This window comes from Petaurus breviceps, unplaced genomic scaffold, assembly GCF_028583685.1.
Source record: "Petaurus breviceps papuanus isolate PSGF00001 unplaced genomic scaffold, PetGlider_PUasm1.0 176, whole genome shotgun sequence".
In the NCBI taxonomy this organism is placed as follows: Eukaryota; Metazoa; Chordata; class Mammalia; order Diprotodontia; family Petauridae; genus Petaurus; species Petaurus breviceps.
In genome coordinates, this window is record NW_027185771.1 from 14,900,696 (window position 1) to 14,915,533 (window position 14,838).

The window sequence follows — 14,838 nt, forward strand, 5'->3', positions numbered from 1 at the left end:
CCCCCTGAAACGCACGCAGCTCTCCAAGCTGCATCCAATCAGAGCTGTGAGCGCGTCATCCTGTTCTTCCCCAGTGATTTGCTTATTGAATAAAGGTACGTTTTTTTGTTCACATTTACCTGTTTATTAAAATTGCTGTCAATGTTCATTAAAATAAGCCCTCCCCTGAAAATTAAGCCCTCTGGTGTTTTTCTGTCCAAAAAAAATAATAAGACAGTGTCTTATTATCGGGGAAACACGGTATTTCCTGTATGATGAGGTATGATGGATACCTTCATGACCTCAATCCTGTCCAGGGATTCCTTGTCATCCCTGCTGCCTTGGCTTCAGGGGCACATTGGTAAGATGGGATTAACTTACCTCCTCACCAATGAACAGTACAGGAAGTACAGGAACAAAGTACAGGAAGGAACACTGTCTCCCTTTGGGGTTGTTTTGTTTGAAGATTTCCCATTTTCTCTATCCCTTGAGCCATTCTTTTCTATTTTAAAATTTTTATTTAACATTTTTAATATTTTGAGTTCCAAATTCTCTCCCTCCCTCCTGCCCCTCCTCTAATTACTGAGAAGGCAAGCAATATGAGATCAATTATACATGTAAGGTCATGCAAAACATATTTCCATATTAACCATACTACAAAAAAAAGCAAGAAAAAAAGAAAAAAGTATGCTTTAATCTACACTAAGAGTTCAGTTCTCTCTTCGAAAGAGTATACAAAACTGGGAAGATCCTATCTTCCTACCTATCCCAAAGCCAATCTAAAGAGGTCTTATCTCTCATCATAGCTCTATTCAGTTGCTGTTGACTAATATCACTCAAGTTTACATTCAAGCTTACCCTGTCACAAATCAGAGTTTCTTAAGCCTGGGAAGTTACCTAATAGCAAGTTTTTCTGTAAATGATGCTCACATTTCTACAGCATTTTGGTTATAAAACGTTTTCCTCACAATAATCTTATTATCTCCAACTGATGCAACTATACCCAAAGGGCTATAAAACTGTTCATACCTTTTGACCCAGCAATAGACCTACTACTAGGTCTATACCCCGAGAAATCAAGGGAAAAGAAAAAGGACCTACATGTACAAAAATATTTGGAGGACTTTTGTGGTAGCAAAGAATTAGAAATTGAGGTGATGCCCATGAAATAAAGAATGGCTAAACAAGCTGTAGTACATGACTGTGATGGAAAACTATTGCGTTAAAAGAAATGATGAGCAGGAGGCTTTCAGAAAAACCTGGGAAGACTTACATAAACCAATGGAAAATGACAAGAGCAGAACCAGGAAAACATTGTACACAGTAATAGCAATATTGTATGATGATCAGCTGTGAATGCCTCAGCTATTATCTGCAATACAATGATCCAAGACAATCCAAAGGATTTTTGATGGAAAATGTTATCCACCCCTTGCATCTGAATATAGACTGAAACATAGTTTTAACTTGATTATTCTTAGGGCTTTTTGGTTTGTATTTTCTTTTGCAATGAGGCTAATATAGAAATATTTTGCATGACTGCACATGTATAAACTACATCAAACTGCCTTCTCAAGGAGCGGGGCAGAAACTTGCACTTCAAAATTTTTAAAAAGAATGTTTAAAAATGTTTTTTACAGGTATTTAAAAAAATTTAAAATTAAATCTACTAGCCAGTTCCTGGTCAGAGATCCAGGATATAAGAAAGGACCTGTACATAGGAATGGCATTCCCAAGTGAGGAGTGGCCACAGACCCTAGAATATAGTTCAGAACCAAGCAACAGTTAGCTGTGTGGCTCTGACCCCAGGAGTCGGGCAGGGTACAGGTGTGCTGTATTATTAATATTTTCTTTACCACCTTACATCTAGACAATCAATAAAATAAATGAAGCCCTGATTTGTAGCATTTGCCTATTTCTGAGGTGTAAATGCTCACACTGAAAAGTTTAAAACTAAATCACTGAAACTAGTTCAAGCTAGCTTTAGCACACCCTTGAAGCAAGATGTCAGTTCCAGCTACCAGCTTTGTCTAAAGTTTGCAGAGGAATAACCAAGTCAGGAATCTCAGATCAAAAGGAAATTTATAGTTCTGTCACACTGAAATAGCAAAGATTTTCAGCTGGCTGATAGTGGCTAAATCCAGCAGTAGTTTGTTGGAATTACAAATGGGGAGTCCAGAGCTATGTTGCTCAGACCCAAACCCAGGCCAGAAACTTGAGGAACTCAGACCAAAAAGGCAGCACTTAGACTGTACTCTGGACCAGATCATTTTGGAAACAATGAAAGATTTTGCACTTCTCCAGACTGAGCTGAGAGCCTGGGATGATAACAAAGCACTCTAAACCCCAAGAAAAGCAGCAATCGAACCTGCCCAGACCTTCCCTCCAAAGATGTGCCTGATATAAATAATGAATTTAGGAAAGCGAGAAGAATGAAAAAAAAAAGAATCCCACAATAAAAAAAACTGTTACACTACTAGGGACACATAAAACACAAACCCAGAAGAGAATGATTCCAAAATATATATGAGCAAAGCCTTAGTGTGCACACACAGATATTCAACTATAATTACTGGAAAAGATAAAGACCTCTTTAAAAGACTTTAAAATGCTTTTATAAGTGAAATGAGAAATAAAAGAATTGGAAAAGAAATGAGAGCTATAGAAGAAGAATTTGAAAAGAGAATTAGCAACTTGGCACAAAAAGTACCAAAAACCATGCCCATGAAAAAAACTCCCTGAAAATTATGATGAAGCAAATAGAAGATAGTGATTCTATGACACAAAAAGAACTTATCAAAAGGCAGAAAACATAAGAGAAAATGTAAGTTATCTCTCATAACAGAAACAACTGACCTGGAACACAGACTGAGGAGAGATCATTTAAGAATCACTGGACTACCAAAAAGCCAGGAACAAAAGAAAAAAACCCACACATCAAAATTTCAAGAAATCATAGAACTACCCAGATCTCTTAGAACTAGAAGGAAAAATGGAAACAGAAAAAATACCTTGGTTAGGTCCCGAAAGAAACCCCAGAATTAAAACTCCCAGGAACATCACAGCCAAAATCCAGAAAATTCAAGGTCAAAGAAAAAAATATTGCAAGCAGTCAGAAAGAAAGAATTCAAGTGAAAAAACCAGAGCAACATACAAACTTTGAAGTACAAACACAGGAGTTAAAAGAAATACAAAAAAGTAAATATGAATGATATGGGGCTAAATAGGTCTTATTTGTATTCCCATATGATGAGATATGTGTCCAGGTGTGTGCTAGATCCTGCTCTTAATGGTTCAGGAGAATCAACTGTTAAATTTTCAGTGTTATTTATACCTCAGAAATTGAATTTCTGAACTTAAGAAAATTATGGTAAAAATTATAATAATGCATCTAAGACTTAAAAGTGTAACATGCTTTCGCAGAACTTTCTTAGCAGCACACTCCTGCATGTGTCCCCTCTGAAACCTATCATCATCAGGGGTCAGAGAAGGAGTCTAATTAGACAGAAGGTCTGAGAGTAGTTCTTTTATATTTTGATGATTCTATAAGAAAAATGGAAAGGCAGAGAAAGAGAAATAGGTGAGGGCAAAGGAGAGGAAGTTAGAGAAAATTATCTCACCTAATCAGGATGTACAAATAGAAGTTTATACAAACAAGAAGAAAGGAGTGAGGATGTAGCCAACACTTAAACTTCACTCTCCTCTGAACTGGTCAAGGAAGTAAAGAATATACACACATACAAAAATACATTTCATTCAATAGGGAAACAAGAGGGAAAGATGAGAAGGGAGAATAGGGGAAAAAAAGAATAGATCAAGGGAGGGATTGGTATTAAGTAAATAAAACTCTAAGGATATACAAAAAATATTTATGCTTCTTTTGGCAGGGGCAAAGATTTGGAAACTGGGCAGGTGCCCATCAATTGGGAAATGGCTAAACATGTTCTGGTATATAAATGTGATGGAATAGTAAGTAGTGAGCTGCAAGAAATTACGTAGGGGATGGTGTCAGAGAAACCTGAGAAGACTTGTATCAACTAATAAGAGAAATAAGCAGAATCAAGAGAATGACCTATTATACAATGACAATAACCAACAACAATGCAAAAGACAAACAAGCTGAAAAACTTAGGAACTCAGATCATGACCAACCACAATTCCAGAGGAATCATTAGATGAAACGTTGCCTCCTGACAGAGAGGCAGGCTCACACGTACACACAAAATGGAATTTTTTTTTGACATTGCCAATGTGGAAATTTATTTGACTAGACGTGTTTTTCTTTCTATCTCAACAGGGGGGAGAATGGAAGGAAGATTTTCTAATGATTCAAAAATTTGAATTAAAAAATATTTTTCTTAAAAGAAAGAAATGAGCTGAACCAATTATGGCCATCTCTGGTCCTAGGTAAGGTCTTACTGCCTGGTCTCAGCCCTAGCAGACACTTTTGTCCTCTAATTCAATCATACACTTGAGAGACAATTTCTGGGGCAAAAGGCAATAACACAGTTGGCTAAGTAATGTGGGGAAAAGGACACAGCAGCTAAGCAATGCCAAACGTCACAGTGACCTAGTCACACTTCTAATGGGCCTAGTTTCTCTTCAACTCAAAGGCATATTAAAAAAACAACCACCCTCACAGAGTCAAGGGCAGACCCCTATTAGTGCTTCATGGGATTCAAAGGAGTTTTGCTGTCATTTACAAACTGCCTAAGCTATAGGGAATGTTCTTGAAATTTATTCTCTCCCATTTAAGGACAGGGAATAGACCTTTGATTCCACTGGTATAAAGAACTCTTAGGTAAGGAAATTCCCTCAACCAATGCCTACCACCAGGACCTTCTCTGCACGTTACAGTCTTAGAGTGTTGCCCACAGGACTGAAGGGTGAAGTGACATATCACCAATAAGCAGTGGGACTTGCTGGCTTTGAGCACAGCTTTCTATCCACTACACTACACTGCCTCTTTGCTAAAACTTTTAGCTTATTTTTAAACAATGAACAAACTAGAAATACTGCTAAACCTTTTGAAAAGAGATAACAAAAGAACTAATAATAACCAAATACTTCTATCAGTAACAATAATGAGGAGCATCAATGCCATTTCTCCATTGGAACAACTGATTCCTCAAGGCTCCATGGACTCTCAACAATCTTATGGCTGGCCCTTGGTAATTTTACTCCAGAGACCTCTGACCTCCTTCCAATCTCACAGCATAAACAATATGGCCACAAGAAAGTCCTGGGATAGGGGAACAATGCAACCTCCCCAACAGAGATTTCACACAAGACCTATTTACATAGTCAGAAAGACTGAAATATTAAAGAGAAAATTTTACCTGTGAGTGATTGGGAAGGAGAGGGGGGGAAGCTTCTATTCAGATAAGGCCACTGGCCATCAAAATAAGAAGGTGTCATCCTATAAACCCTCCATACAAGTGTTTGGCAAACAAAACAAACCTTGTTTTGAGACAAGGGCTTAAGTTCCAATTACTTTCATTAGGCTCCAATTATCCTATGATCTCATCATGGATATGCTGAGCTCCTCTGGCCCCAATCCATCCAAAAAGTCCCAGCTTGACTGGGGATAATAAGAATGCTAAGGGTAGTGATCAATATTCTCAAAAACAAAATCCTACCACAAAAGACAGTTCCACAGAGAGTCAAGTATGAAAGAAGTGGGGAGCATAAAATTTCTTAAGATATATATACCAAGAGGTATATACCTCTTGGACATACTTGTACCTTTCTTTCCCCTTCCTAAAACACACACCTCGTATACATAGGGGTTCACAATAGCCTACAGGTCTACCTATATCATAGGATTGGGTATAAAGATCAAATGAAAAAAATAGGAAACTTTTTAAAGTATAAAATATTAAATGATTACAAGGAATTATTGTTACACACACATTATATTCAAATTTTGCCCCCATACTTACATATACAAGCAGCAGCAAGCAGACGAGAAGCTATGTATGGTGGCTCGCAAGAGGGAAACACAGGCTGGATAATGTAGTTAGCAAAAGTGATGGCAATGATGGCCTGACTGGTGGGTTCAATGATTAGCAGTGAGGTCCACAGACGGATAAAAGCAATGAAGCCCCCAAAGGCTTCCAGAATATAAGCATAGCTGGCTCCAGACTTTGTGATGGTGGTTCCCAGTTCTGCATAACAGAGGGCACCAACCACAGAGAAGATACCCCCAATGGCCCACACCACAAGAGATAGCCCATAGGAGGCACTGTGGACCAGGACCCCCTTTGGAGAGACAAAGATCCCTGATCCAATCATATTGCCTATTACAAGGCTAACCCCATTTAACAAAGAGATTTCCTTCTTCAGCTGAAGAGTTTCTTGCGGCCCCTCAGATGACACGTTGCTGTCGCCAGCACCAAGATGGCCCTCTTGGTGGATGGGGCGGTATTCGGGTATGCGATTCACATTTTGCCTTTCTTCCATGGTGTTAGATTCTTTACAGCTTCAGCTATTAGGACCTGAAACCAAACCAATGTAAATGAGTTTGTTGCTGTAAATGGTGCTCTTCTAAGTCTGACTGAAGAGGAATACAGAGAGGCTACAGAGGTAGTTACTTCCCCTAATCTACCTTTTCCCCCCAGATTCTAATCCTACCCATGCTCAGTATTAACTTGAGGGAACACATGTAAGATACAAAGTTCTTTGGGTTTTAAGTCCCCAATCTTTGCAACAAGCTTCCCCTAATCCCTACCAAGGACATGGGAGATGAACAAATTAAACCTACACACCCGCACAGAAGTTTCATGTGAACTCAAGATGTTATGAGACATAGAGAACCCTGGGTTGGAGCTCAGGTATGGCACTAGTGACAAGGACAATTCTAAAGCAGGGTATCTTAACCTATTTTGTGTCACTGACTCCTTTGGCAATCTGGTGCTATGGACCCTTTCCAGAGAACACTTTTTAAATGCATAAAATACATAGGATTATAAAAGAAAACAATTACATTGTAGTTCTATTATCAAAATATTTTTTATAAAAACACCACCAAGTTCACAAATCCCAAGTTAAGAGTTAGGGCTGAAGATAACTCCAAAGGTGTCAGGAACATATTCTCCAAAAAAAGGCAACAATTCTACTTGGGTCAGCAGGATTCACCACCTCACTCCAGGGGAACTTACTTGCTCAGTTTTGTGATAGCACCATTTCATCCTCTGCTTCTCAATCCAAGCTATCTGTGCACAAATGATGGCAAATATGTGTGTGTGATGCACGTGTGTATATGCCTGTGTCCCTCTTTGTACAAAGAATATGCTTTATAGTCAGTCAAAAATACTTATAAATGATGCCAATGTGCCCCATCTGCCATATCTTATGAGGGATGCAAAGGCAAGAAATGACAGGAACCCTGCGTTTAGGGAGCTAACAATCTAAATGAAGGAAACAATAGACAGTTGTGTCAAAATTGTCATGATCATCACTTCCCTCACGCCCAACTCAACAAAGAAGCAAAAAAAGCTGACAGCTCTGGTCTAATCGTTCCTTTACCTTCTTAACACCAGGTTCCCTGGAGTGTATAACAATCACTACTATATATATAAGACCTTACCCTGGATCTTAATACTGGTGCCAAGTAAAAAGAATGATGCTTATATAGTCTTAAAAAAAAGTATTAGAAAAGAGCCTCAGCATTTCCTCTTTACCCAGGTGTGGCAGGCAAAAAAAGTTAGTCACACACAATGGCATACACAGAATGATCTCTTTTATTTATTCATTAGTAAAGAAAACAAAAGAAAAGCAAAGAAGGTATTCGGGCACCTAATACCCTTTCCTTGTCCAAAATAATTAACCTCTGTACTTCTTACTTGCAGAAATACCCAGTGAAAGGTGTCCTAACCAATCTTTCTCAGAAGCAAATGGCTCAATCAGACCAATGCAGGAGTCAAAGCCAACCAAGTCATATGGAATAAGTCCAGCCAGAAAGAACCTCAGAAATCATCTAGTCCAACAACTCATTTTAAAGATGAGGAAACTAAAACACAGAGATTGTGGCCTGTTTGCTCAAGGTCACAAGGGTAGAAAAAAGCAGCAGTGAGATTCAAACCAGTCTTCTAATTTCAAGCCAAACATTACCATCTCTACTCCATGCCCGCATGCCACTGAGCCTGAAATGGTTACCACAATGCAGCTCACCAAATCAGACCACGTGCCAATACACACATCATTCACTGTCTACATCCTTCCACCTTGGGATTAACTCTGACAAAGGTGAAGAAGACATGGAGATGTGATAAGGGAGTATAGTGAAAAAAAGGACTTTTCACCTGAACCTATGATCTTAGAAAGAAACATAACTTTAAAGGCTCAATAACATAAGTCAGTTATAAGAGACACTTTTATTCATCAACTCTTCCAACACAAGTCTTCCCAAACACTGGGCAGAAAGCAAAATCAGCACTTTACTAACAATATATACCAATAATACAAGACTCCACACAAATCACAGACCTTTTCCAGGCAATTAAGACTAAGAGTAAAGGAATAACAGCCACCTAATGGAGGAAAAATAGGTAAACAAATACTGACAAAGTGTCTAATCATTAATGTATCTTCTTCAAAATAAGTCTCTAGCATTACCTACTTAACAGGTTGTTGTGAATATCAAGTGAGATAAAAATCATTACTAGCTATAATTGAGGGAGCATGGCATAGTGCTGATAGAATGTGGAATTTGAAGTCAGCAAGATCCTGGTTCAGGTCTAGCTTCTGACAATACATACTAGCTGTGTGTCCATGAGCAAAAGTTACTTAACTTTTCAATTATCCAGGCAACCCTTTATAAGTTACAGATAAGTCACAGATCTGCATTCATGGGGGGAATTTCAACCAGAAATTTCCTTATGATATAATTACCTTCACTAACAAGAGCCAATTTACTCCAAATTCTAAAAAAGTCTCTGAAATGGGAGGGTGAGAAGACTACTGCTTCAAAGAAGCCTCAGAAGGAAATGAGAATACAAAGAATGACTACTAATATCCTCTAATGTGAAATCTGTATGAGTGTGGGTGCTGGGGTAGTGGTGGAGGGCTGGAGCAGAGAAGGTTCAGTTACTGCTAAATTCTATCTACAATCAAACTTGAATTTCTTGCCTAAGAAGTACAGGGGGAAAAAGCTCACCTAAGTGGTTCTGCCACAATCTAACCTAATCTGCTGCTTGCTTACTTAGAAACTGTAGTTTGTTTGTTTTTTTTTTCAGACAACCACCCAGCCCTATGGAGAGGTAAACACAATTTGGACAGCTTAGGGATGTATCCTCCAGGGATAATCATGGTGATATGACTGAAGTGTACTTTGGGGCAGCAATAATAATCCAATCACAATGCCACACCTATTGGAAAGGGGGGAGGAGGGCAGAAGTCTCAGAAGAAGTCAGTTAAATGGCTTCTGAACAGGTTAAGTCAAGAAAAGAAAACAGGCAACCACCCAAGTAATGGTTTGACTTTGCAGGGGGAGGGGTAAACCAGACTAGGGCCTCAGTCATTAAACTGCAGTCCGAAGGTAAGGAAGTCAAAGGGAGGGGTAAATGAGAAAGGGGAAGTAAGTACTGCCTGGTGTTTTCTGGACTAAGGAAGAGAAAACAGTAAAAACAAACAAATAAACTAAAAAAAATTAACTAGGAAACTATGAATCAATTATTTCCTATTCAATTACTTCCCCATCTGAAGGCATTCCATCATCCTTCTGACATATACTTTAGCCCCAATTTTAGTCAACCATTTGAATCACTCAAGTATTCCTAATACTCCTGGGCCAAATAGCTGCAACACTAACATAGAGTTAGTTATATAGAAAAAGCATTGACCAATGGCCAAACACAGAGTAGGTACTTTATGTTAAACTGCACAATGTCAGACTTTTTAATGTATTAGTTTGTTTTTACTAAACTGGGTTTTTTTTTCCTTTTTTTAGTTTTTTAATGTAAGGGGTGGTTCTAGCTCTTTCTATAGTTGCAAAGAACTAGAAACTAAGTAGGTACCCATCAATTGGGTAATGGATAAACAAGTTACGGTATATGAATAAAATGGAGTAATTGTGCTGTAAGAAAAGATGAAAGGGATAGTTTCAGAAAACCTGGGAAGTCTTGAACAAAGTTATTATCACTGTGAGCAGAACTATAAGTTATACAATTACAAAGATTAAAAAAAACTCTGAAATTCAAAGTTAAGACCTCTGGTCAATGTAATAACCAATTACGATTCCAGAAGGTTTATAACAAAGCTACCTACTTTGCAACAGAGAGGTGACAGACTTGGTGTACAAAATGACATAAAATTTTTTAGCATGGTCATTACAGGAATTAATTTGACTATGAATATTGTCACAATTTTCCACCTTTTATCTCTATGGGAAAGAAGGAGGTAGATGGGAGAAATTTTAGTTAAAAAAAATAAACTCATACAAAAATGCAGTGGTGCTCTGGGAATGAGAGGGAAATAATACAGAGGAAAATTCAGTTAACTGTAAAAACAAAAATAGTGATAAATTTTTAAATGTACATTGAATTGCATATTATCATCAGACTGAGTTCTACCTGTTAGCTTTACTAAACTGCTTTTTTCTTCCCTCATTTTTTTGGTTCTTTGCTATAGGAAATGATCATCTAAGTGGGAAGGAGAAAAATATTTGAATGTGAAGGTGATATAAAAACAAAAGATGTAAGTAAAAGTTAAAAATAAAGATAACCAAAAAAAATGCTGAATTTGACTGAAATTCACTAGGGTCCCCACACCTAAAGTAGGTGCTCCACTGAGCCTAAGTGATTATCTTCAGCATTTAATTCATACAGACAATAGAAAAATTATTCTCCCAATGACAGGAAAAAGACATATATGGTTTGTTAAAGAAAGGGTTTAATATAGTTTTAACTAGACCTGTGATTTCATTGGTACTTGGAATTCTTAGTGAGGAAACTCCCTTTAAAAATACAGAAGTTCAACTCTTCTCTAACTTATAGCCTTAAAAGGTTACCTGGAGAGAGTACTAAGAGCTTAAGTGATTTGCCCAGAGTCCAACATCCAGTTTGTTTCACATACAGGACTTAAATTTAGGTTTTCCAGACTCCAAGGCCAACCCTTTCTTCAGATGCCTCTTGATCAGTTTATAATTAAATCTACACAAATATTGTATACAGCATAAAAATTAAGAAAGTGTAATTGGAAACACCATAAGGAACAAAAAAGATAGAGGTCTGTTCCACAAGACTCTAGGAGGAAAAGAACTGAGGAAACAAAAAAAGAACTAATTTGAGTTCATTACATTTATGGGAAAATGAGATGTGTGTGAAAACTTTTTGGAAAAGAATCATAAATATGAATATACAAAGACCTCTCTAGAATAAAAAACCTGTAAATATCAGATGAAATAACAGATATAAAGCACCTCGAAAATTGTTTAATGAACGCTGAGTATTGCTACTATTATTACAATATTCATAGTTCCAGTAGTCCAGGCTTCAATTCTAAAAAACTAACTTTTTTTCCTTCCCAAAGGCACAGCAGGAACAATTTCCCAAATAACAGATTCAGTACCCCGGTGGGCTGCTGCTTTGACCAAGGCTGCCCTAAGCTCTGGGCACCTTTCTCCAGCTAGCACCTCCACTCCCAATACCACAATGCCACTGAGGGGGTAAGTGGAAGGAATTCAACAGCCAACACTACGTAGTGAGAAGTCCATTCGTAAGTAGCAGCTTCATAGGTAGCGATCTGCTACTTACAAACCCTAAAGCTAGCTACTGCCTTTCTCTGGGCCTTAGTTTCCTCTACCATAACATTGTGGGGGGAAGGAGACTAGATAATCTCTAACGACCCTTCTACCCTAACAAATCTTTCCCCCTCTGTCTTTTAAAACACACTGTGCTCATTCCCTGGGGGAAAAAAAAAAAAAAAACAGCAAATTGTGATTGGGATACACAGTAGCGAGCCCAAACCAGGCAGTCTTGCACCAAGCAAGGGGGGTGGGGGCACTACTCTATGGGGAAAGACACAACTCCCAAGGGAGGGAAGAAGGGAGGGCAAAAGCTCCCCCAGCTCGCAGGCCGGCAGCTTCCCAGGCCGTGTGGCTTCTCCACTGAGGAAGGGTTCCCACACTGCCAACAGCCTCCAAATTTTGCTCTTCGGGGCAAAGCCACCCTGCCCAGCTGCAACTGTGTAACATGGTATCCCTTTGTCCCAGAGAACATCTCTGGGGTCCTGACTCGGGGTGAGCCCCATCTCTGGCTGCCCCACTCACTCCCTGCCCCTGCTGCGTGGGACACACCTAAATCCGAACCCTCAACCGCCCGTCTCAGGGCAGATCCCAGAGAGCAACAAATGCGTCCTAGGCAGACCCCCCCCCCGGTCCTCAGTCCCCCGACCTCCCTCGCCTCTCCCGGGCGCCCCGGCCCGGGCCCCGGCTCTCTGTCTCCTCCGGCACCCCTCGCCGTCCCCGCTGCTTCCTCAGCCCCTGCCCGTTACCTCCTCATGGCCCAGCCGGCCGCAGGATGCTCAAGGTGCCGCCGCCGCCTCCTCCGCCTCCCTTCCTCACGCCGCCGCGGCCCCTCCTTCTTCCTCTCTTACACACCAGCCCCCACCCCACCCCCGCCCCCGGCCGCGCGCCGCGCAGCCACGTGACCTCCCGGAGCCGGTGGAAGGGGGAGCGGGGGCGGAGCGCGGAGGAGCGCGTCGTCGCCCCCCCCCCCCCCCCCCCCCCCCCCGCCGGCGGAGGCGAAGGCGGCTCCCTGAGCATCCTGCGGGCGGGGGGGCCGTGGGGGGGGGGGCGGGGGGGGGCGTCGCCCCCCCCCCCCCCCCCGCCCTCCCGCCTGAGCGCACTGCGCCGCCGCTCTCGGAGTCCTAACCTGGGCTGAGCGGGGAAACCGGATTCCTCCGCGGACGTCTCGCTAAGGGAGACTGCCGAGTGTTTCCTTCACCCGGGGCTCGGGCGCGCCTGGGGGCTCCCCAGCCCCTCGGCACTTATAAAGCCTAATCAGTGAAAGCCCCACGTGCTTCTTGCGGTGGGGTGAAAATACCTCCTGGTCCTTCCAGCAGTGCAAGGAGCCTTCCCCTGTGGCTGATCTCCACCAGACCCGGTAGCTCCTGGAATCGCCAGCACCCGCGTAGTAGCCTCCCCGGCCCCAGCGCCCCTCCAAAGATCCTCGAGGTCGCCACCTTCCACGTGCCTCCATTCCCCGTCAGCTTTAGCCGCAATGAGGGGCGGGGGGAAGTGCATGCTCACCGGGAAGAGGGACATAATGTACCCAGTGCACAACAGCCTGGCCCTCCTCGCAATCGTAGGGTTTAGAGGTAGAGCTGGCCCCTTCGACTTGTGCTTGCTGAAGCCGAGGCCGAGAGAGAAGTCACTGGACCAAGGTCACACAGGTTCTGGGTGGCCCAGTTCGGATTCAAACGCTGACACAGGGGCTGTTCTCTGCAATGCTGTGTTCTCTGCCTGGTCCCTGGGCTCGCCTGCAGCCCCCGACTCCCCTGGGCTAGAGACTGGGGGACCGTAGGATGCTAAGGACTGGAAGGAGCCTTCCACGTCATCCCATCCAACCTCTTCAGAGAGATTCAGAGTGTGAGGACCGGAGTAGTCCTTGAAGTTCAGTCCCCCGAGCACACACCGGGGGTCTCTGCCTGCAGCCATCCCCCTAAGGCTAGGGGGTAGGCGTGGGGGGTCAATCTGCTTCTGGCAATTCTTGAGGATGTGTGGGGGAGATCCCTGTCCGATACCCCACCCGACCCCATTCAGGTGCTGTGAAGGTATTCTATGATAGTTTCTTGTCCAGTGTAGTGGAGAAAAGCTTTTTAATCGGTTTGTGAATATGATCTGGGCCTTTGTGCTTAAACTCTCTCTTCCCCAGTAAGGGATAAGGCAAAAGCTTTAGAAAGCTTCCAAGGGGGAAGAGAGAAAGGCAGCACCTGGGGCATTTGGCTTTGAATGCATGACTCTGTTGTTTTGCTGATCCGTGCACTCTCTTCTTTCTTGCCCTTAGGTGAAGAAGCTTTAGAGAAGGAACAAACAGAATTTGACCTTGTGAGATTCAAAGGTCAAAAAAACCGTCCAAGGGGAAATCCCGGAATGAACCAACCAGCTTGACCCAGCCTAGTAGTGGGTCAACCCAGAAGCTCCAACTTTGCCACCCTAGAAGTGAACTCCTGAGCGTTGTACAAAGAAGGGGGGCTGCACTGGTCAGCAGTGTGCTGGTGAATATTTAATAACCAGCTTAGAGGGAGGGGAAGAGGTACACAGGACGCACTCTTCAGCTTAATCTACATGATTAACACTTTACCCACCACATTATTAAGTATAGACAGTCAACAAAATCAAGCCCTGATGTGTATAGACATGCTCACCTTGAAAACTTAACAATACACTTTCAAGAGATCCCTTCAAACTGAATCTAGAACATCCCTGGATGTGTTTTGGAAGTTTCAGAGGTGTCTGTACTTTGGTTCTCAGTACATCCTTGCATTAAGCATCCCTTTGTAAAAGCTAATTGATGCAAATTTGTTATCAGTGTTACAGAGGAGCGGATTGAATGGTTAGAGTGGATTGAATGATATCGGTATACTAATCACTAGTGACACCAGAAGGAGGTTAAAGTCTATAGCGGCAGAAGAATTCCACTCCCCACACCCAGGGCTACTGGAGGGGTTTGCCTCCAGCTCCTTTTACGGAGGAGGAAACTGAGACGAACAGGGATGGGTGATCTGCCTAGGGTCACACAGCTAGTAAGTACCTGAGGTCAGATTTGACCCTAGGAAGATGATTGCTTCGGACTTCAGGCATGGTACTCTACACTGCGCCAACCTAGCTGCCCTTTGGGTGGATAGAGTGAATTCTAA

At 41.9% G+C, this 14,838-nt stretch overlaps 1 protein-coding gene across 1 annotated transcript in view; it reads right to left on the bottom strand.

Moving 5' to 3' along the window:
- The window catches only part of SLC7A6 (solute carrier family 7 member 6), a 25,698-nt gene extending 13,104 nt beyond the window's left edge, over positions 1-12,594 (bottom strand). The window contains exons 1-2 of the mRNA XM_069085680.1: positions 12,472-12,594; positions 5,922-6,476 (exon numbers count right to left, since the gene is read on the bottom strand). Of these exons, the coding sequence (XP_068941781.1) occupies positions 5,922-6,441 (520 nt within the window). The 5' untranslated portion in view covers positions 6,442-6,476; positions 12,472-12,594. The remainder of the gene's footprint in view (positions 1-5,921; positions 6,477-12,471) is intronic.
- Between the last annotated feature and the right edge of the window lie 2,244 nt (positions 12,595-14,838).